A 24,765-nucleotide genomic window follows, 5' to 3' on the forward strand; every position below is an offset into this window, starting at 1 on the left:
AAGTGCTTTATCCTATATTATGAGATACCTTAATTAACACTTTACTTCCTTTAATTGACAGAAGGGCCTAAGCCTAAATTAATTAGATTGTCTCACATATGTTTAAGTGAAGAGCTTGTGTCAACTAGGAGTGCATTTGTCTCCTCACTCAGTCCTCTCCCAGAACAGAAACACTTGGCCTCCTAAAAGAAGTCATTGTGATCAACCAACCATCTGTTCTGGTCTAGTCACTTGTGTAAAAATCACCTTTTTGGGCTAAAGAGTCCCAGCCTTCCGCTGAATACCCCAATTAAAAATATAATTAAAAAGTTACAGTCAATCCTTCTAAAAATAAACATAAAGAACTAGAGCATATACAGAAAAGAAATAAGGTGGCATTGAAGGTGCCTAGGGCTACAAATTTGCTACCATAGTTTGAGTTTCAATCGTAACGAGTTCCCAGGCCATAGAGTGAACACACGACGTATTATCCTTCTCCCTTGGTAACTGATGATGGATGCTTTTTTCCATGGGAGTGATAAGAAACCTCCTCTCCACCAGCACTTACAGCCATATTTGCAATTTTGTGACATCACCAGGGAAAAATAAAACGATACAGAGAAGAGTCTTTCGTTTTTTGTGTTCAGCTGTAAATATCAGCTAACCAGGTAACTGTGCATCTCTCTGGAGTTGATGCTCAAAACCACGCCTGAGTGATTGCCTATGAAAATATAGAAACAAAAGGCCAGCATTAGTGTATCTCAGGCACTTCACAATAAATGCCTCTTTTATTGCAGGGACAAGTCAATTGCATAAAGAGAGTGGCTTTATCAAACAACAGGTCAGGTGAAGGTTGGTGCAACAGCTCCATGTACCTACAACATACTTTCGCGCAAAGTTTTTGCTCATGGTGGTGAATTTGTGGTGAATTCCTAGGGTTTCTATCCCAGTGACAGCATAAGTTGGTTCTCTTTGTGGCTTAAAAAGGTGTAGTTGTCTCGAGGGGTGCAGGTGAGGGAGGAGAATGGAACCTGAGGCGTCCATTCGACATGCCACTGACCTGGGACTGGACACTGACCGGCATCAGCAATAAGGGAACTCTGTAGCTGTTCAAGTTGCCACTTCTCCCAGAAGGAGTCACTGCAAGGTAATGGTGTTGAGGAGTCCCAAGGTGGGGGTTGCGATAAAGTAGGCAACATAAAATATATAGAAAACAAAAAAAGTGGATGGGTGAGTCTGGAAATACTGTACTGTGGAAATTCAAAAGTTATGAGAAGAGAGAGAACAAACAGAAACCCAGGCCTGTTAACTCCCTGCTGTGCATGGAGTGGAGGCTGCTACTGACATCTCCCAACAGGGAGGGAGAAAGCTCACCAGAACTAGAAGGGGTCTCCATAGCATAGGAACCTTCTGCAAATAACGTCGTAAACCAGAATTTAATATAAAGCAGGGATTATAACATGTTTCATACTCTAGCCAGATAAAATAGAGGACTATCATTAACAGGAATATTTTCTTGGCAGTACTGAGCAATACCAGAGCTAGTGGAAAGAAAATAACAAAATAGTACAGCGACCAGAAGTATAGTTTTATGTCTTAAATAAAGTCTTGTGTCTAAAAGCTGTACAGTAGCTGACAAATATGGATGATTATGATTCACAGAAATGAACTGTTTATGCTCCGCTGGAAATGTTGCTGGTGTTGACAACCTGGCAGTAGCACAAACCATCTCAAGATCTGCATTTGTTGACTGTCTTAAGTTTCACATCAAAACATCATGATCTTGCACTCTTTAACCCTAGTAATGCTCTGCCCAGATAGAAGATTTTTTTTTCCTCTGAGTAAGCAGTGCATGGCAACTAGAGTTTATTTCTGAATGCATTACAAATCAAGGTAGCATTTTTTTATTCCAGAATCCCAAGCTGCTTTATATAAATAGGCCATAAGGGGTTTTCTGCCATTAAAAGAAGTTATGCTTTTGTACATTACTAGAGGTGTTTGAATGCTCCACTTTAATAGGTATGTCTGCAAGGACTTTGTCAGCATTCAGCCTTCTCCTCTAAAGACCCTGGAGATGAGTTGATCAAACAATTTTAACACAAACTTTGTTTTTCCAGGGTTGTTGTCAACTACTCCGGTAAAGTCAGGAGTGCAGTCAAGGTCATCTTGCACTATCTGAATGAAAATACAGTGATACTCATACACAAAGGTTGTCAAAGAAAAGATAGAAATACACAAAGTAAAGCAGGAGGCTGAATTCTTCCTTTGTGCTCAAAGCTAACACCTCCAAGACCTAGAAGCGGCACACAGCTCAGCAAATGAAAATAAAGACATCGACAACAAATGATAAGGTGAAATCCAAGATAAAGAAATCTTTCCTCTGCCAAAGTTCTGTCCTTCCCCAGGCTATCTCTGGTGCAGCTAAAACACATCTTCTGTGGGTTCATGAAAACATTACAGTTGCCTGTTACACATGAATCTACTGCTACAAATCTCAAAGGCTTTGGGTTATCTGATTTATTTTCACAAAATGTGTGGAAATGGAACTGGGGAGCTTTTTCTATTGTCCTACACTTTTCAGACTGTGACCTGAAAGCAGTCTGAACACAATGTTAAATTTTACAAGAAATAAACTTTATAGATCAGCACTCCATGTTACATTAAAAATAACCAGAGTGTGCCAGGATACACACTTCCACCTGACACTGAAATCATCTGCACCAAGAGATATTCACAGAAAGTTTCCCTCATCGGTTCCTTCTTACCAGTCCATGAATACTAGAAAGTTACCAGCTAAATTAGGGAAGATTTGTCATATTTTTATACAGAAATAAATTTAATGTTTCTAATCATGAAAACTTTAAATGACACTGGAATATGATGGCAAATATAGCAATGGGTCTAGATACAATTCATCTGAAATCGTGGAAACATTGACTCTACAAATCCTTCCGGCCCAAACTCCATTTTCCACTAATTCAGAGGATTATTGAGTTAATTCAACTGTTACCTATTATATCCTGTTCTACCAATATAATTTCTCTCTAAAATTGCCGAAGTAATTCTCCTGACATTAAACTGTACCACCTCTGCAATCATGCTCTATATAGCATGTCATCAATACATTAGCCTGTATTACAAGGAAGCCAAAAGATAATTGAGATAATCCTTTGTTAGTGGTGTACTATTTACTTCTTCCTGAGACTGAGCAGAAAATGAAAAAAGATAAAATGAAAACAAACATCAATTAAAAATCAATTACTTATGAAAATTTATAAACTAAAAATGAAGTTACCTCTTGCGTTACCTAGTGTTTGAGAGTCCAGATCATCATCAATAAACTCCTCACCCTGAATGATGTTCTGGGTATCCTCACTGTGATTAACAGGGCTCGTCATCTCCTGCTCTTTTTCATTGTGCATCTGGGCATAGACATTTCTGCCTGGCAGTTTCCTAAATTGGACAAGGAGAAAAAGTTTTGTGATGGAGTTCCTTCGTTTTGCACACACGCTGGCATGAGAGCAGAGCTCCAGCAGAGGAAAATCATTCCAGAATCACAAAACAGCACCGATCCCACCCTTCCTTAATTTTGTGTTCATAACCTAAACTTATCAACTCCTTATTCTCAGTCACAGTTTTATGTAACTGCCTTATCATGATGTTCATACCGATGTAATAATTAAGCATCAATTTCTGACGAAGACTGATAGACAATGAATGATAACTGAGAAAAAAAATTACTAAGACCACAAAATAACTATTTTAAGAACTCAAGCACTAAAAAAGCCCAACAGGAATCCATTCCTGGTTCCAGGTGTCTTCACAAACATTAAGCTGGGTCCTAGTCATCATCACATCTCACTGGTGAGGTGGGCTGACACTGAAGGAAGGGTGTTAGCATCAAATGTCACTCTCATACTCCATCAGGGTTGAGAAGAAAGAAGCAGGAGAAATCCAGGAGACAGGAAATGTAAAGGGAGCAGAGTGTGAAGAACCAGGAGGCCAGGATCAAGGTGTAAGTAGTAAGGAGGTAAACAGGCATCAGTAAGGGCAAAGAAGATGAGAGGGGAGGTGTAAGGGACTGTGTTGGACTGTATCTGTCTCAACATTGCTGTTGCACCGTCACCACTTCCTGGATGCAGCATCCTGTCGCCGTGGAGGAGTACGCTCTGAAGGAGACGAATTGTCCCCGACGAAACCACGATATCTGCCCGAAGTTAAATCGGGGTGAGGAAGACGTGCAGGCCGGCATGACCACCGTGAATGCCTGGGCATGCGCACGTGGAAGACCACGGGGCAGCACATATTACAATGAGCTCCGTGGAAATTGGCGGACTCTTTGGAGAAATCGTGGGGACTGGGACAATAAAAGGACTGCGTACTCCTCTCTTGGGTTGCTTGTCATCACTCTTGTCACTCTTGGAGCACCATCACCTGCACCGAGACTGAGCCAACAGTACGTCACTGGATTCGTGGTGGTGGAAAGTAATCTTGATGCACCTCTACCATTTGCTTGCTTAGGGATTCTGATTTTTCTTTTCCTTTTCTTTCTGTCCTATCACTATTACCAGTTGTTTGTATAATAAAGTTCACAAGGTTGTATGGCATCTGACCTCATCTTAATCTCGCTCTTGGGATCGTTTAAGAACCCTCCCCGATATCGGATTGGGACAGGAGGTTGGTGAAGTCAAGCAGGCAGCACTTGAAGCAGACAATGTAAAGCTTGGCCCAGGACTACTGGGAACTGCTGAATTAGACAAAATTCTCTGTAGCAGAGAGTGTTTCATTCATTCATTCTGATCTGAATCTAGAAAAACCCAAAGCAAGTTATTAAATGGTTCTGTTGGCTCTAATGAACAATTAGCACCGTGGCTGAGACTGGGAGGCTTAAGACTTAGTATTGATAAACAGTTCTTAACTAGATTATCTTAAATTAGACTTTGTAAAATCAAAGGGAATAATCAGGGACTTCTAACTTTGCAGCAGAATTTATGGTTTAAACATTTATTGAGAGCCATACACTTTGGTTTAGCTGCATTCACCTGAAATCTGCCTGGGGACATACGGACATCCTTTCCTAGCCACCAAGCAGACACTTCTGATTAGGGAGTTCAAAGTTGTGAGCTCCGTTTCTTACATTTCAAGAAGCAGCTTGACAGCTTGATCAGCATGACAGCAGATCATGGCTGTCAAAGTTGGTGCTTAAACACAAATTATTGCAACAGGCAGACAACGAGAAGAAAAGAGAAAACGGGGTTGAACTTCTAAGGTTAAGCTGCAGTTTCTGCTGAGCTCGTTTAGACAGTGAGAAGATAGAAAAAGAAAAGTGACACTAATTTTTAGGCATCTCTCTAAAAACAATCACCTTCTGCTCCATATTCTGGCAGCAGTTTGAAAGCTGGATAAATACACAGGTTGCTCTATTTTCTCTAGGCTTTTGAAGATGACCTGTCTTTAAATGTAATTTCAAAAGAAAGATTCTTTACCAGGTGGCACCATCTTAGTTTGAGATAAAAGTTACTGCAGCAAACTATTTTGAACAGCACCTTCCATTGTATCAAAGTAATTAGAATAAATAGAAATTGTTAAATAATGAAAGATGACTGAAAAGGATCTCCTCCCTTTAATTTGAACTACCCAAGGGATGAATTGCATCCTATATACCTATGTATGTACACACACATGCAAATCTGTATGGGTATGTGTATACACTCCCCTCCCGTTAAATGGATAAAGAAAGCCACATTGAAAGGGGGAAGGACATTCCTCATTACCAAAATATATACATTAGGTAATTAATTTTGATTTTTTTTCTTTAGGGACAGTAACTCCAGACTATTTTTAATGTGTCTGCTAATGAAACTGGTCATGTGGAAAACAATATCCCTCTCAATCAGACCTGCATCAAACCTGTCAAATTGCTCACTTTCAGTCCACTGCCAAATGCCTAAGGGAAACAAAACCCAGAAGAATGTCTTTGCAACACATCTGCAAAATTAGCACATATGTTTCTGCAATAATTAGGGGACCTTCTTAAAACTGTATTTCTGACAGGTTGTAGAAGTATCAATGGCATTATCAAAATATTTTTGACATAATAAAAATGTTACCCATCTCAAATCCATATGGCACATCAGACCTTTGCAGTTAAGTAAAGGGAGCAGAGCTGCTAGTCTAACTGTTGTCCGCCCAGGCCGAAGATCCTGTCAGAAACCAGGTCAACAAGGTGTGTCCTTTGGTATAAATCCTGAGGCTTCAGCTCACGTCTCTGGTCAGACTTACTAGTTAGAGATCACAACACATACTACTAAACATATTAAGGGGTTCCTGCATGAAGAAACCTCAAAAGTACACAAATAACCATTAAACATATTGTTGTTAAGAGCACTGCTTTATGGCTAACAGGTAAAAGGCAAAAAGGTGTAAGCTTTATTTCTCACTCACTTAAATCTCATAAACCCAGTCCTGCTAAGTACAGATCCTTTTTCAGAGGTATAAAGTTGAGGTACTTCCATACTTTGCTCTGGTCCTCACACTTAGAGAGGAAAGTGGAGTATGGATTTACATACATGGAGTAAGGATGGGAGGAATGAGAATATTACAGGTCTTGTGAAGGCATACAATGTAGACTTTTGACCTTTTATACATTGTAGAGATCTCTGTGTATTTCATATTGGTTCAGTTTTACAGGGAAGAGACTCAACCAGATTGAAGAAAATGATAGTCTAAGCCTTTTCAAGTGACATTTCTAACACACGTGCCAGATGTTCTATTTATAAGGGACAACTGCTCTGTGGGATGAAACAGGATGCGGATACTGAATCCTTGCTGAAGATGGGCCTGATTCTCACAATTTTCCAGTCACTCCTCACTGCTCTAACATGTAGGGAGGAAGCTGCTACCCCTAATTATACAGAGAGAAACTCTTGTGTACCCTGATGTGCTTTGCTCTTCTTAAGGAAGCAATTTATGTTGAGTCCAATGTAACTGTTTGAAGTAGGCAGAGCTGAAACACTTGGGTCTACATAAAAGACTACTGTGAAAACATGACAAGACATGAAATTTGACCCAAGAGATTTATATCAGCAATATGAAAATTGAAAGCACATTTATAAGAACCAAGAAAAAGATTATGCAATAGTTTCTTTTGAGGGTTTAGTCTTCAGCTGCAAAATGCATGTGCTCACATCCATCACTGGAGACAATTACCTCTGCTGAGTAGCACTCCATAGTTTACATTTTTAGTTCTTTTTGTTTTCTCTGTGGCATTTTATTTCAATCATGAAGAAGAAGAAATATTCATGCCTGCTTTGAGGACCATAAAAATATGAACTGTAGACTTAATTTTGCACAGAACTACTAACAAACATCACAGCACATGGCTTTCACCAAGATCTCTAGGTCCCACACTTAGAATATATTCCAGAAAGTACTATTTTTCTTCCCTATATTCACAAATTCTAAACAGTTCATACCCGAAACTGTTTACACTTAAAAATGTTCAGCAGTAAGGAACAGCAGGAGGGAGATGAGCTATTGATTCCCACTCATTTAAACTCTCTAGTTTATTTGACTTTCAATTCCTTCCTTTTGGAGACAATATTCATTGGCCTTTATGCAACTTCATTTGTTTTCCAGAGGCTTCATTAAGATTCTGTTTACTATAAAAAATAGGAACATATTCACATGGCAAAGGATATGGAATAACGTAGCATTCTCTTGGAACTTAAATAAAACTAACAACAATAATAATCCATTAAATAGAATACTTTATTGTGGTGTTGGCTTTATTATGTTTGGATTAATGTTCAGATGACTGACTTCTTTGTGCTTTAAGGCACTCCTGATTTACGTGCCTCCTTCATTTCAGAAATCTTTTCTACATGCTATTACTTTGATTTCTGAGGAAGTTTTTATGAAATATTATGGGTCATTAAATTAGTGCCTGTTTTTTTATAACTAAATGGCATGGATTGGGACTAAACTTGCTCTCATGGAACATAAAAGTAGTATAAGCAAGGTGGAGAGAAAAGATAGCTTTTCTTCGGAGACTGAAAATGAGATAGTAAGTCAATGAGGCAGAAAGATAACACAGTTCTGCTCCAGATTGTGGAAATGACCCAGGAGGGGGTTCATTTACCAAAAGTGGCACTTGATAGTAGTGGGGAAAAAAAATGAATACACACAAAATGGTGTAAATTTGGCTGAAGAAGATCACGGCAATTTGTGAAAACAATGTAAGCAGCTTTAAGTATGCTGGCAGTAGTTTGCATACAAATTAAAAGATGAAGATTTTCATACTCTTTTAGAAAATTAAATTTGCTATTATCAACCAGGTAAAATACTGAAGGAAAAAAGCCAACTATTTGCTCTGGTTTGGCTACTCTACTATCCTGTTGTTATACAGAAGTGAAAAATAAGAAAAGGATGATTTCAGATCTTCCACTAGTAACATAATGATTACATGGCAGCTTTGATGTGGCTAAAAAATAATTCTCCTTTCCTCCACTTTGACTAGTGCAGACAGCTATTTGTCTTCTCTATACTGTTGCTTAGGACCCCACACCATAGAAGCTTACTCTGAAAGGATAAGAACTCTGTTCTGGATAGCAACTGGAAACCCACAAAAAAATATAAATATTATTTCAAAGGGAATGGAAGAAATTTATTTTTACTGAACCAAATTTAGAAAGGTGGCATGGTATAGAAAAAATATAGGCAGGTCCCAGAGCGGCATTAAAAAATAGACCTGATTTCTCAAAACTATTTACCAGCTGCTTCATATTTTTCAGTTCAAAAGAATCACCTGTAGTCCATTTTATCTGGATGCTTAAACAACTGAAGCATACTAGTGAGTATTGTACATGCTGTTTGCTTGAGGCATCAGATTAGCGATTTCCATACTCAGAAAGTACAAACAAAGAAAAGGCAAATTATTCTTGGTTTGCCCACCATTCATGTTCGTTGTCTGCACTGCCACAGCCACAGTCAGATTTAGCAACTGAGGTATTATCTCTTGCTCCTTGCTGCCATGCTGAGAATTCAACCCCTCCCAAACTATCTAAACCAATCTTTGTTCATTTGTGGGATACAGCTAGAATTAGTTTTTCAAGCCATCAGCATTTATAATTTAAAATTTACTTTTAATTTACTACTCTGAATTGCTTACCTACTTTGATCACAAAGGATCAGAACTCTGCATGTCTCAAGATTTTCTGGCTTTCTATTTTTTTTGTCTAAAGCAACCAACCCCTCTCAGGATTGCCAGGAGTCGCTCCACAAGCTCTGGGGACTCCAGTACCAGTTTTCTGAGCACATGTTCCTGGTGAGAAGTGGCTGGATGCACAAATAGGCCATTAGATAAAACGGGGGTGGGGGTGGGGTTGGGGAGGGCAAGGAGATGAAATGATAAATGCTTGCAATTTTACTGCATATAAGAACAGAGGGGAGCAGTCTTCCTAGTCAGTGTTCAAGTATCTGGGATTAGGCCAACCAGAATGGATGTAACCTACAGTCACCTAATCATTAGCCAGACAGCCATGACAGCTCTGATTATCCAGCAGACACTACTATTTTAGTTTTGATTAGGGTAGTGGGAAATCATACAATTTTAATCTTTTCTTTTTAATGGGCATCCCTTCAGGAGTGATGAGATGGCATTGGTTTTTACTATGCATATAACCAATCAGCCAAAATCCCAGTACCTCTCTATGAATCTGCCTCTGTTTTCCCCCTACCCTGCTACTTAACTAAATAAAACACTCTGTTTGTTTTCTGCATATGAGGCATCTGACACAGAATCTTATGCAGGATTGTTATTTTCAGATTACTGTTCTACCCCAAACTAGTTTTGTGAGATTTACTTCTTGTGAGGGATACCAGTTTTTAGTGCTGGGTATTGCAGTTTTCAGAAAATGGGAAATTAAACAGGACCAGCAAGTTTTATCATAGCTGTCCTGATTGCCTTGAAAGATTCATAAAAAAGAGGTACTAGATTAGACCCTTATGGCTTGTCAACACCGTCTTTCATCTCTCAATTCTGCCTGACAAAAATTAGTGTAAATTAAGATCCAAGTTCTTATGACATTAACTTCAGAAATAATCTGGGCAGGTAGGACAGGTGACCATGCATGGGTACAAGGGGCTTCAGCACTCAGGAACCATTGGGCAGTTTGTGCAGGTTTCTCCATTTTCTATTGAACCTATAAGATGGTCTACACAGAAGTCCTCTATTTTCTCTTTACTTTTCATCACAAGTCCTGAACGGTGCCTCTGCTCGTTGCAAATGGATGAAATGCTCTCACATATGAAGCCGTAACCTCCCTGCCAGTCCAGTCACCATCTTATCTGCAAGCAAGTCTTTCCATCTTAACCTCAAGAGCTGTCCTTTGGGCTGGCAAAGAGAGAGAAAGAGAGAAAGAATAGTCCAAGGCATGTCCATGCAGTCTTTTGCAGATTATCTGCTTTGCCTGAGCCCCAATGCCAACTGCAATTCCTGTAGACCCAATTACTATAGTGATAAAACTAAGATTAATAAACATTTCTGTGACTTGGGGAAAAAATGAGTTTTAACCCTTTTCTGAAGGGAGTATCTGACTATCAACTTACTTAAATGAAAGGAAAGCACCACCAAATGTCTTTCATCTCCTCCTTAATTTTGTGACTCATACATAAAAATTATGGACAGTATTAACATTTCAACACCTTATACATGTCTGTAATTTCTATGTGGAAATAATTCATATTTGTATTTGTATGTGTTGTCTGAGTTACCATATGGCCTAGTGTTATTCTGCTGAAATTATCTCCTAAAATTGAACAATTTTTTTTGCCTACGGCATTCTTCCAGCAAATTAATTTTTAACATACAGGCAGATAATATTGACAGCCTGCCTTTGTGCATTACAACTTGCAACCTTTATATCTATAAAGGACACTCAGTTTCATAGCCTCAGTCCCTATGGACCAGTTTGTAAACTTACATACTCACTGTACTGACTTTAAAGTGACTATACTTGCAAGTAAGTATTCCGTGGGGATCCAGCATTTCACCATCCATCTTTATAAACACAGGAAAGGCTTTTTTTAAGGGATTAAAGATTTGGGTGGGAGAGGAGTTCACAGGGAGCACATGGAGAAAAAGTGATTTTTCAAACATAGCACCAATTAGACACTCAATATTCTCTGAAGATCAAATTGCAAATGAAGGATGCAACCAAAAAAAATTGTCATCTTGGAAAAGCTTAGCAGGAATATTTAGAAATAATTCTGTCAAATATATCAGAAACAGATATGATACGGACTAAAATTGAATACTACCGCATGGTCATCCATCAATGCCAACAGCAGTTTTCAGGCTACTGAGAAACATTTGAATATATCTCACAGTTCTCCTCACTTGCACCTAAATTAAACCCCCACAAAATTTAAATGAAAATTATTTTCACAAATTATAAATCGAAGTGTGAGAGACATTAAAGTTCGCAATCTGCAAATTGTACTATAGTTTCCTCCTTAATAAAAGCTCTATTTATAAAGCAATGGTTCATTGGGCATTTTAGAAAGAACTCAAAGAAAATAATTTTTTTTCTCCCTTTCTTGAATATTTTATAGTTTTTCCATGCAGTAATTGTGTCTGTTATTTAATTGTTCTCATTTAAGAGCTAATAAAAGATATAAATCATACAGCTTTCGAAAGATAACACAAGCAAGCTTTATGATCCCACACTACAGTCAGCAAATCCTCCATGTATTGCTGCTGAAATAATATAATTACATCACATCAACCATTTTTATGCTTTTCCTTGCTGCAGGCACCTAAAATAATGAAATGAATTTTTATTCAGTTGTAGACAGTCTGATACGGCATTCTGTGCTTTGTCCTTTAGAGCAATCAGCCACTCTGAGCTCTAAGAAACAGGTGCTGCAGCAAGAAAATTAAGAGATTCTTGGAAAAAAAGGTTTTCTCTATTGACTTAAAAACTCTTTAACTAAACAAACTCTTACTTAAATGCTACCTATGCTTACAGCTATCACAAACTCAGTGTCGCACCCACTTCTATAAACTTACATTTATTTCAAATAAAAATCTATCTTTAAAGAGTAAGACAAATCAGTAGGAATCCTCAATGAGTGAGGACATCAGGATTTGACGATGATGAAGGCTTGTTTCCAGTATGATCAAACCCAATAGCTTCTAAATGCTCCAGAGATACAAACTAACAAGAGCACAGCCAATGATTACACAAACACGTCAACAAAACCAAAATTCTTTAAATTGCACAGCACCCTAGTAGCTACGATTAAAATAAATTGCAGACTAAAGACCTATCAGACCATCAAAGACTGGCATGGTATCCCCTGTCAATTTTGAGAATGCATCTCTCATAAAGGCCATTTTCAGAATTATTTCTTCCCTCAACATGCTCTAGTGTCAAATTAACGCTAATCTGTTTCCATCACTCATGTATGAGTATTACATCACAAATGTAATGTGTGCAAAGAGAAACTCCAGAGCTATGCATTTTGATAAAACTACTTTTTTTTAAGCAAATCAGCATTGCAGATGCACTCACTGTCCCGATAGCTTTAGTTTGTTCATAACTGCTAGGAGTACTGAGAGAGGAATTAATCAGGAATAATACTTTAGCTCAGCTCTCTTTCTTCATGGTATTATTTAGACAAGCTGAACAAACTCTCCATAGTTCCCATATCACTGCTATTTATCTTGGAACACAGCAAGTGAAAGCAAGCCTCAGTGAAGTACCTTGATATCTGAAAAATTCAGAAAAACATAATTTTCAAAGCAGTGGACTCTTTGCAATTCTTCCAAGAAATCTCCTTTTCAAATAAACTCTGTTTTGCTGATCTGCGGACAATTCTAATTCTTAAAATGTATATGTTGTTGATTAAGGTTTACTTGCCTTTTGAACTTGTAGAGGATGAAAGCCCCAACTGCGACTAGACAGATAACAAAGAGAACCACAATAGCCCAGTAGCCACTGCCTCCTCCAATCCTCTGAGAGTCTGAAATACAAAATAAGACAGCTTAGCATGTCCTCTTTCAGGTCAGTCACATTCTTGGGCTTTCTTTTCTATTTAATTGTCAGGTCAAAACCATTTTTTGTTATTTGTGTAACCTTCTCTTTTCACTCCATCCTCAGCCTCTTCAAAAAGGCAACAACACAAAATTAATTGGTGCCTTGTGCCTGAAGGACAGAGGACCAATTAAAAACCCAAAAACCAAAGCCCCGAGGTCTTAATTATTTGCATACTCACTGTTTGGTTTTTTTTCTGAGAATCTAGTTATCGTAGGAAATGATGACATACCCTAAGTACATGCATGGCAAAAGCAGGGCTGTATTAATTCACAGATGAACTAAGATCGTACATTGGTAAAGGCTGGAATGAACATGGGCTTCTTCCAATCCCAGCCTTTTCTGCTGGCTAACAAAAGTTAGCCCTTTAAACCAGGTAACACAGCAAAACTGCAGCACGATTATACACTAGAGACCAGATAAAAGAGCTCTGTCTTCTACAGAGAGCCGACAGATAAAATATCACACCAGTATTTACAGAAATTGATTGTGGTCAGCTAAGCTGTTCTCCCACAACACACTGAAACAAGAAAGAAGGATATATTATGGGATATGATACACAAACAAAAATTACAGGACATTCTAATACAAGGTTCATGTCAAAGCTAAACCTTCTGTTTAAAACATCTTTTTAACGTATTTCTGTTCAAAATACACACACATATATGCACACATACTCTCTTCAACCAGTTTCCAGGTACATAGTGAATACAGAGATGCAGGAAATGCATGCAAACCCCCTGTTTCCATTTGTTTTAAACACATATAGGCATATAATTTATCTCAGGACAGGATTAGCTATGTGGAGACCCTACAGCAAGCTTCACGTCAGTTGATTTGAAGATCTCAAACTGACTTCCACTGCAAGGCAGAGATGCAAGGCTATGTCCCAGATCCCTGGAGTTATATCTGCAGAGTTAATGGCTGAAGTAAAGAAACTCTGCTTCCTTGGCAGCCAGGGCAGCCGAAGTGCTTCACCAGATGTTTTTTTTGAAGCCTGGTTGGCTCTTCCTTCAGAGCACTGTTTTCTATAATATAGGTATTTAGTTAATCTCACGGTTACACAGAAAAAAGCAAGAACCTTCTGAAACAAATCATGATGTATGACAAAAATGGAAATATGTAACAAATATTTATTTGGTGATTGTTAGCAAGTACCAAATGAAAATATACACATATATACGTGTGTGTGTATGTATATACACATTTACATACATATATATACACATACATATTTATGTGTGTATCTACACCTAACAAGTACCAAGTAAATATATCTGTATGTGTGTATATGTACACATCTATACTGATACAAAGAACTTCTCCTTAACTTATCAGAACTCAGACAGGCATCCAAAGGTTGGTCTGTTGGAAGCTTTGTTTATATATTTACCTGAACTGGAGTCAGCTAAAGTCACTAGGACCCAGTATCCTCCCCTCAGAAAGAAACTGATGTTGTGTGCATTCAAGGCCTGCTTTATAGCCGCTATTCTCTGAAAATACAAGAGAGAATTTCAGATGTCTTGCACTCTGTTCCACTTTGAGAGACTCAATGCTCTAAAAAGGAAAACCTCTGGTTCATTAAATGGTGAGAAACTCATAAAACATTTGTCAGCAGTGAGCTGAAATCTTAAAGAAATTCCATATTTAAAAATCATGCAAAACTCCACAAGCCATAAAAGCTGAAAATGTCAAATCTTTACAGCCAAATCTTTCTTTCTGCTTCCCAAAGCCTTTACATTTACCCAGGATGTGACAGACAGCATGTCATTTGCATGCGCTATTTGGTTTACCTTAGTCATAACTCACACAGTGCATAATCCATATTAAAAACTCTCCATTCTTCTAACCTATCAGAAGAAAACCTGTGATGTCACTTTAGATTTCTTGCTATGAAAAGTAACTGCTATTTGATAATGAACTGCACATCGTAATTTACCTCATCTCCTTACCTATAATGGGATGAATTCCATTTATACCTCATTTTTAACAATACTCTGTAGAAATATATACATCCATCCATGTGGAAAAAATCAGGATTCCTCCTATTTTTCTCCAGTGGATAGAGCAGAGTAAAATATGGTCTCTCACATTTTTATGGAGCAGAACCATTAAATATACCATCATATCCTAACCCCAGATGACAAATTGTCTGAATTTTCCCTTCTACTTGCTTGTGTCTTCAACATGAGTAATTTTCTAAAAGATCAAAGCTAGTTTTATACTCTATGCCTTATAATTTAGGATACGACTTCCCACAGGATGCCAAATTAGAAATACGCTTTATATCCATGAAACCTTCACGAGTAACTCGTTTTATGATATTATCAATTACGGTGCTCATCTTTGACAAGCCTTTGCAGTATAATAGATAGAAATCTCTGTAGTCTCTCTCATGTTATGGACAGAGACAGTACAGAAGTTGAAATTCAAATATCCTTACTCATATTGAGGAATATCTAACTTCTGAAGCCATTCCACTGACTATTACTTTTTCCTGTGGGTAAATGACTCAACATAAGGGTGATGTGAGCATGGCCTCAGTTATTTTACAAGACAGCTACTCCAGATAGCTCCTTAGTATTTATCTTTTTGCCCAAAGTCTGAAAAGAGAATGGATATGACAACTATACTGATTAGCAGCCTTTAAAATGATGCAGGCACCACTGAAATAGAGTTACTTTGTCTCAGTCCAGGTTAATTCACATGTTCATGGTATACAATGCAAGAGGGACCAGTACTTTAGGCTAATCTGACTTTCAGCCAGTAAATGAAATGACTGAGCCCCACAGCTTTGGATACATCATATTATCCTGGCAGGAGTTTGAAGAATCCAACATTTGCTCTGGTTTTTGCTTAAGTGACTAACACTTGTTCGTTATTTCTCTCTCCACCCCTGGGCTCCCATCCAAGCCTATACAAACTACACTTCCACAGGTCAAAAATTTGAACCTCATGTGAATCCAGACAAAGGTTCTGGCTTATTTATTTCACTGTTATATTTATGGTTGTTTCAGTACTCATGGTTTTTTGTTTTTTTTTTTTTTTTTTTTTTCTGTCCCAAGGTATTTATTGAGCACAGTGCTGCCACCTCTTCAAGTTTTTAAAAAACAAATCCAGTGTTTGGAGTTCCTCCCTAGACTCTCTAAGTTAAGGTTCTTATACCAGCATTTGAATTTTCTATCATCTTTTTCTACGTTCTTTCCAATGCTGATATTTGAAGATGTGATCACAATGGTTCCTGCACTGTGGTATAAGAATGCAAAAATAATGACTCTATTCAAACTCTTACCCACTTATACATCTGGATGTCTGACTTGCCCTTTTTGCCAAAGTAACTCACTGGGAATTTTCATGTAGTAGTTTGTCTAGATAGAGCCCCAAATATTCCTCAGAGCCACTGCTTTCCAGGCTATAGTTTAAATGCACTTTAATTAACCCTTTCAACTGGAGTCATCCCACCTGACATTAGACATGTAACAGATGTGCATAAATTAAGCAACTGAGTCTTCCTCTAGAGTCAATGATTAGAATGAAATAATTTTGAAATTGCTGTGTTCTTAAAACCAGGTTAAGGCACACTCAGCTTTTATTTCTACATGCATAGATTTGAAAGAAAAAGGGCTTTTGTCATAATGGAATCAAATTTCAGAATCATTCAAAGGGCTCCTAATATTACACTACCAACTTACTTATGATCTTTGTTATTGCTGGCTACTTTTACCAGTAATAACTCCTATTCCAGATCACTAGCTTAATAAATAGCATCACATCACAACACTCCATGTAAAACACCAATAGAAACTCCACCAAGCAGGTGTTCTCTGCCTAACGAACAAATTATTGCCTTTAACAATCCTTCTGAAATCACATCCCAAATCTAAAAGGTTTTCAGCCAAGAACAAATAGGTTCTCTTTAAGGGAAGACATTTCATAAGTATGTCTAAGTTAAGGATTTTAGGAACACCTCCTCCAAACGTGCAGAAAACATTTTGCATTGGTGAGTCTTCACAACAGTGTCACAACACTGACTTTGAGAACTGGCACTAGCAGGATGACAAAACACATCCTTCCAGTGAAACATGATGAAGACCTTCAAGATTCTACTCTGGTAACAGTGACACTATGAGTATTTTCCTGTTGAGTTAGCCAGTTACTGCTTCTAAGTTTATTTACATAGGCTATATTTTCAGGATATTTCCTGACTCATAATGGATTCCGATACAACACACATTTTATCAAAATTTATGCCATTCAATTCTAAATCAACAAATTTATATGCACATATCAACAGCTAAAGTAGTGTCCCTTAACAATAATACAAAAATAGAAATGTAGGCAGCTGACACTAGAAGTCTGGCTCTACAGCATTATAGTCTTATATAAAACAATTGGTGTTGAAGTGTGATACTAGTGTACCTTATCACTGAATAACACAGGTCACTGTAATTGCTCCTGTTTCCCTTTGTTCCTGCTCCAACGAAATGTAGGTTGTACCATATTTGGTATTTCCATACATGTAATCCCCAACTACCACTGGTCTGACCTGGTACATCCTAACAATGTCAGAAATGTACATCTATTCTCCAGATTATACAATTACTTTCACCTTTCAGTGCTCCTCTAGTTTCAGAAAACCTTTGCAAGGTCTTACCAGAGGACTACTTGTCACAGAAACTGCGTCCTGCTAAACTACTGTAATTTCCCCATAGCCCCACTGAACAGAAGTTTTCGCAAATCATTTGCAATATGTGATTGTTCTTCTTTATGCTTTGGAGTAACTCACAGGATATTTCAGACACAAACATGAAAAAAACCTTACAACAGCATTAATTATAATTGATGATATTCTTTAAGCTGCCTTGAAGCACAGTGCTAATATAACATTTGAGATTTAAAGGGAACTAATATGCATAACACCACTTTGAACTGAAATGAAATGTTTGCACAACCTATGATCTATCACCATCAGTTCCCTTAAATCATTAAAGACGTCCATTCCATATATGCTCAGAATGAAGCGAAACAAATTCCTTCAGAGGCTACACCTTGCTTCTTCAAGAAGTGGAAGGACACAAATAATTTTGAAGTGGTAATAGTCGCCCGTCTGAAAGCCATAGTTCATGACTGACTCTCTACTAAAGAAACAACCCATTAAAATTAACCATTTCCTGTAATATATTCAGGATTTCAGACTTCCAGGAATTCCCACTGTGATAACAGAGGGAGAGCAGTAGGGGTTTGGGGTTGCCTCAAAGCAGAAAATTTGGTACATTTACACTGTACTCTGTGCATTTTAAAGACACCTGTTGGAGTACTTCCACATCAACATACTGCTTTGGACCTTCCAAAGTGTGCCCCATCAATTCCAAACACAATCTACTGGTTTTGTGTTAATAGGAAGAGCTTAGTTTTACCTACTTCTCCAGCTCTTTGGATACTGTGACCTCGTCTCAAAAATGCCTTTCAAAACTAACAATAGCTTACACTGAGATTCTTTGTAACTGGCAGGACTTGAACTGCAAGATACAGGCACAGTGTTGGGATCTGTTCCTTCTCTATCACAGCAAAAGGACAAATATCATAAATTGTAAGTGTCAGTCTTCTGATTTTCAACTGGCATAAGGTCTTTTATTATGGAAGAAATATGGTTTGGAAATAAGTAGGGAGAAACTAATGTTTGATTTTCATTCCTGTGTTCACTATATTTGTTTCCTGCCAATTGAAAAGGACATTTGCTCATAAAGGCAGAAACTACTGCTTGATGCTCTTTATGTTATAGGTCAACTATTAAGGTTCTGTTTCTGTTTGACCTGAAATGTAAATCTAAAGACAGTGCAGAGATGGTTCATCCTTCTTCAGAAATATCAGTGTTCTAAATACACTCTTTGCTCTACCAGATCTTCATAGACTGACATGCCATCACTGTTGTTTCTGTTTAAAAAACAGATCATTATTGTTTATTCTTGAATAACACACTAATACCAGTAAGCAGTAGATTATGCTGTGTCCAACACAGCAGTCATAGCTGTTGCTAGCTTTTACATGTCTCTTGTCAGGTGGGAGTGAGATCTTCACATAGTTAGGAAGCACCTTTTAATTTCACATAAAGACAAAGAGAGTACAGCCACTGATTGAAGAACAGGATGGAACTGTCCTAACCAGAAATACATTGCTCTGGTTACCTTATCACTAGTTACACTTCTCTTCCTTTTTGGTTGGTTTGCTGGTAGTAGCACATGCAAGTCAGCAGTTGTGGGCAGACCAGGTTTCACGACCGTCATGAGTGTTTCTTTGGGTATATTGGTTTCCTGTGAAGACAAAGGCATATGACCAATTATAGGACAGCGTCCTTTATATGTAATAGAAAATACATAAGGAAACTCCACACATGTCTTTTGGTTTTTGGTGTTCAGATCCTTAATATTTAGAGGGGATTCCAACAGAAGCTAAAACATGAACAAAGCCAAACATAAATTAACTGAAATGTGAGCTGCTGTTTGAAGATTGGAAGAGCTAAGCATTGTTATCACATTAAAGCAATTTAGTGGCATCATGGAAAGAAGCAAAATGAAGTGGTATGCAGTTTTAGCAAAACTCTGCAATGGCTGTGCATTTCCAGGGTAACATAAAAAAAAATTCCTATGTGATTTAGGAACCTTTGTGTGCCATTCAGACACTTAGTAGACTTAGAAGGGCACATTCATTACAGCTAACTTTAGCTTAAGGAGGCTACTTTTCCATCTGTGTTTGATGGATGGAGAAAAGTCTTCCAGGGTGAGATTAAGAGCACTAAATTGAGTTCCTGAAATTGTAATGAATACCTTCATCCCCCACTGAAAGTCAAGTGTATTCCTTTTCAAAATAGTTTGACCAAATTTTGCTTTTAGTCCCAAATTCCTCCATCCAATGTATAAAACAGCCACACAATTCTAATGACAACACCCTGGGCACTTCCTGTAGCCTTCCTCAAACAGATTCTGAAATTGCATTAAATCATTCATATGTGTTTGCAAATCATTTAACAATTATTAAAATGCAAGGGCTATTTTATAAGGGAGTAAAATATTTGTTTGACTGACACTGGTTATGGAATGGGTTTAAGTTGATAAAAGAGGGAAATTAATTTGACATTTGATATGAACCATTAAAAAAAGGCAGAAAACGGTATAAAGTCAAAATTGTAGAACTGATTTGCACAACTACAAATGCAGGAAAAGTCAAGTGATTTCAAATGCAAGTATTTTAAAAACATTATCAACCTGCACCTCAGTGCTATTGCCCTCACAAAAGTCAGTGTGTGCGCTCTCGGTTGCTTGCAGCATGTGTACCTGAAAGGCACAGCTCTAAAGCTCACAGTTTTCACGGGGTGCTCTTTACTTACCTCACAGCAGTGCTGCATGGCTTTGTCCTTGATTTAACCTACAGGGTTCAGCTGCTCCCAATCCACATTTCTTTTGTGAATGTGATCTAAAAAACCAGCTGTACGAACTGTGGGTCTACATCTTATATAGCATTTCCAAAGTTACACAACTGACATTGTAAATTCTTTCTGCTTTGCTGTTACACAAAGACTATGTCTTTTATATTACACAGCATCCTTTGCTTAACTTCTAAATATATCACATTTAAGCTACTCTTCCTGTTTTGGAGTCAGCAGTATTTGCCAATATGTCTATCCCTAATCCCAGAGAGCAATATTTAGCATTAATTGCCAATTAGGCTGTGTTAGTTCTGAACTGTCTATGCTACAATATCATCATCTACAGCCTGCATGTAAAAGCAACACTAGGCTCAAACTTGTTTGAAATGTGGCTCATGAGGTTCACTTTATTATTTTGCTCTGCCTCCTTTTTTCTAAATGAGAAGGCATTAACTTAACCTTCAAGCTTTACAACTGGTGAGGGAACATTTTACGAGCAATCTGAAAGAGCACCTTTGCAAGAAGTCGTGTTACTACCCGCCCTATGTCTTCCCTCCACTCTGGTATGTCGGGGTTGTACATGTCCAGGTGCTTAGTAAACTTCAGAGGAAGAACATGAAAATGATCTAGAAAAAAAAACAAAACAAACAGCCAAACATTTTTGAACAAGTAATAAACCACGTTGCAAAAACAGTTTTGTAGAAATAAAAGCTGAAAATATGTGTTTGGCATTATTTGCTGTGCAGCACAGCAGTATCTAGGAACCCCACTACTCTTGCATGGAGCAAGAATACGGTCCTGTCAGGCACTCTATTTCTTTCTGTATTTTCATCAACATCATCTAATTTGTGCCTAAAGATAAAAAAGTAGGAAGAAAAAAAATAACAAAGCAGATTTACATACATGCTCTGGGGTCATAACCTTCCCAATAATTTTTCCTTAGGACAATACACCACACAGACATGGTTAGTTTCTTTTATGTGTAATGGGAATGCGCCAATGGATTTCATTCTCACTGAATCATAAACATATGTTTTTTGCCCATTACATGTTCCTGTTTTTCATGTAAAATGAATACTTTACATACTCCATAAACTAGCTACAAAAATAAGAACATAAATGAGATGACAAAGGCTAAGTACTGCCCTCTTTGAAAAAAATAAAAACAAGGTACACCCACAACATTTCTTTGGATATTGTCAAAAATGTCTGAAATACTGGAAATGGGCTGTTCCTCAGTAAACAGTAAAATCTTCCCTTTCCCTTTATAGGCTCCTTGGATGAACACCTGGGGAACTTCGTGCAAAGCAGAGAAAGAGATCCTCTGGAATTCATGAGTCAAACCTGGCCTCCCCAACACTTCCAACAGAATTGTATTTTAATGTGGTTTTCTTTTCCAAAGGTTTCTTTATTTCCCTCATGGCCAGTACTTTCTTGCTCTTGGTATCAGGATTGGTCAATACTAAGAGCAGAAGAAGCATTGCAAAGCCAAAGTCATTGATCTAGTCACCCTTAAGAGGGTTATACTACTAAAGATTTCTAAAAAAGTGGATGTACTTATAAGTGGTATCCGAAACATTAAATCCATTTATCTTAGGAAAGGAGAAGGTTTGTAAAAGCTCCATTTAGCATGAGTGTGATTTTTACCATTATTTTAAGTAAATAAGTACGCTAAAAGCAAAAATAACAGACAATAGAGATGTATCATGTTATGTATTTCATGATATCTGAAGGCTTTTAGTTCTGCATTAAAAAGAAGGTTTTTCACTTATCAGAATTCCCACATGTGACAGCACAAATACAAATGTAAATAATCTGTCGGCACTACATTTTTCACAGTATATTCTGCCTTGTCACCACATTGTAAGACACAACAAAACACACCAGGGCATAATGTGAAACAAGAGCTGAAGGGTTATTCAATAATTACAACGGAGCTATATTTGATCCAAACTCTCAGATAAACATCAAAGGAACAGTGATATATTGAGATAAAAGGCAATTATTTCACATAGTTTTTAATGCTGAGAGCATATATATAACTAATTTTTTTTTTTCAGAGATATTTAAACTACTTTATTTAGAAATTCTAAGAAACTTTCTAATCATAGGCCAAAATACTACTTAAGCACTAGTACTACATATAGCAGTTGGGAACCACAGTAACATTTAAAATAAGCAAAGGAAACAGAATGTTTTGGATAAAACCCTTCCATACAATCACACTGTTCAACTTCACAGAGTTACCTAGCGACAGTTCACCCCTCTAATTTTAAGAATTAAATGCGGCATTAGGTATAATTTTACAACAGGTTCAGTGGTGTCAGGGCTGATTTAAGAGGTATAAGAAACAAGTACTCATGAAACAAAAAAAATTAAGAAGAGGAATGTCTCACCAAAAACATGGACAACTTTTGAGTCCTGAAGCATGGAGCTCCCACAGGAAGCTTGGACAGTAACTCTGATGTCACCTGTCTCAGCAAAGTTTGTCACCAGAAAACTCTCCAATGTAAGGAGTGGCTTTAAAAAACAAGGAAAAATTGAAAATAGAATTTCAGCAAGAACCATGAGAACAGTGTCTGAAGAAACTGTCATTAAAAATATTATCAAAAATTCACATCAATTACACAGTCAACATTTTATCAAACTCTTCAATTATAAGTTTCAATACAGGATGTTTCTTTCCCTAAATGAATCCTTTATAAACAGAATAGCTGACAGATGAGGCAAACATTTCTTTTAGAATAATCATTAGAATATTAGGTTTTCATTCAGATCCCACTGAAATAAATGGATTTTGAGGCAGGCTCAACAATCCCAACAAGATCATATCTAGCAAGTCATTTGCCTCAAATAATGTAGGGTATGTCAGGGTCAAAAGGATTAATTCTGTTGATTTAGAGCATGACCCATGAAGTACACCAGTCCACCATAACCTCCAAGATGGAACTGAAATACTCTGTTCCTTGATCACATCTGTATGAATTACAAAACCCTTCACAACACTACACTGATCTGCAGTGCCTGTTCTAGCAATGGCAAAGTCAACAATAATGAACAGATACAGGCTGGGATTATGGTAGACAGCACATTTACAAGAAGAAAGTTCATTGTGCTTATCTGAAGCATTCCTCTGTCACACTTGGTCTATCTCATAAAGAAAATATTTTACTTATCTGTTATTGAAAGAATTATCTTAAAAGAAATTAACCCAGATTGACAAGAAATATTGCCAATAGAAATACTTGGATATTTATTGCTCTAGGATATGTTTATCCAGATTTTCTATCCCCAAATTAATACCATTAGATTGTCTGAGTGCTCTCGCTGTTTTGATATCTTTTTAGATATCTCAGTTATTTTTGACATGTCAGTTTATTTTAGACTCCCAGAAAATATTTATCTATATAATGAATATATATATTTCTGTATAGCACATAAATTTACAGTACTCACATTATCAACATGGAAGTGCATAAATCTAAGTTTCATCATTCACCAATGCTATGATCCCAAATGCATTCCCCTCCACAAGTTTTTTTCCACAGGTAATGAAATAGAATGAATTTTTGTGCACCCCAAAGAAAATAGTTTAGAAATACAAACCAACTCTATGAGAGAAATTTCCATTTCCACATAATTAGCAATAAAGGGGAATTAATATCTTAAACATATGTGATAAAACAGAGGAAGTTTGATAACACTTGCCATGAGACATAACTGGCTATTTGGAATGAAAGATGGTCTAAAAGAAGTAATGCAACATGGTAGCATTTCTATTAAAGTAAAAGGTGACACTCAACATTTATTGGAAAGAGACTGAAAATAATCTCAGTAAAAAATGATCATCTACCTGAAGATTGTTTCCTATCCACCAGTAGAATACAGTCAAATTAGGGTTCTTAGGCAGTATGATGGCTGTCAGGTTGACCTCCTGGTTTCTCCCAACGACTGGAACCACTTCTAAATTTAAAGCCTGCAGTGGAGCTGAATAAAAGTTCCAAAAACATCATTGGACAAGAATCCATCAATTTATTAATGCCTCTTTCCCCAAAAGTCTCTCACCTACACACCATAACGTCCTGAATTGATTCTTCCCTCCCTCCTGCTTTTACATCTGCACTGAAAGCTATGGGCATAATTGGAAGGACCTCATTTCAACTAAAAAAACCCTTCAAAAAACCCACAAAGAAAATCCTAGAGCAATGAGACCAATGACTAAAATGCACCTCTGATGCACTTTTTTTTGGTGCATGTCCAGTTCTA

The 24,765-nt window shown here is 37.4% G+C and overlaps 1 protein-coding gene across 1 annotated transcript in view; it reads right to left on the reverse strand.

Moving 5' to 3' along the window:
- Window positions 1-663: 663 nt before the first annotated feature.
- Window positions 664-24,765, reverse strand: part of SORCS2 (sortilin related VPS10 domain containing receptor 2) — a 572,656-nt gene continuing 548,554 nt past the window's right edge. Inside the window, exons 20-28 of the mRNA XM_074822047.1 lie at window positions 24,353-24,486; window positions 22,896-23,019; window positions 21,013-21,125; window positions 19,262-19,387; window positions 14,470-14,569; window positions 12,903-13,005; window positions 3,275-3,432; window positions 1,040-1,119; window positions 664-700 (exon numbers count right to left, since the gene is read on the reverse strand). Of these exons, the coding sequence (XP_074678148.1) occupies window positions 677-700; window positions 1,040-1,119; window positions 3,275-3,432; window positions 12,903-13,005; window positions 14,470-14,569; window positions 19,262-19,387; window positions 21,013-21,125; window positions 22,896-23,019; window positions 24,353-24,486 (962 nt within the window). The 3' untranslated portion in view covers window positions 664-676. The remainder of the gene's footprint in view (window positions 701-1,039; window positions 1,120-3,274; window positions 3,433-12,902; window positions 13,006-14,469; window positions 14,570-19,261; window positions 19,388-21,012; window positions 21,126-22,895; window positions 23,020-24,352; window positions 24,487-24,765) is intronic.

Source organism: Strix aluco, chromosome 4 (assembly GCF_031877795.1).
Source record: "Strix aluco isolate bStrAlu1 chromosome 4, bStrAlu1.hap1, whole genome shotgun sequence".
Lineage (NCBI taxonomy): Eukaryota > Metazoa > Chordata > Aves > Strigiformes > Strigidae > Strix > Strix aluco.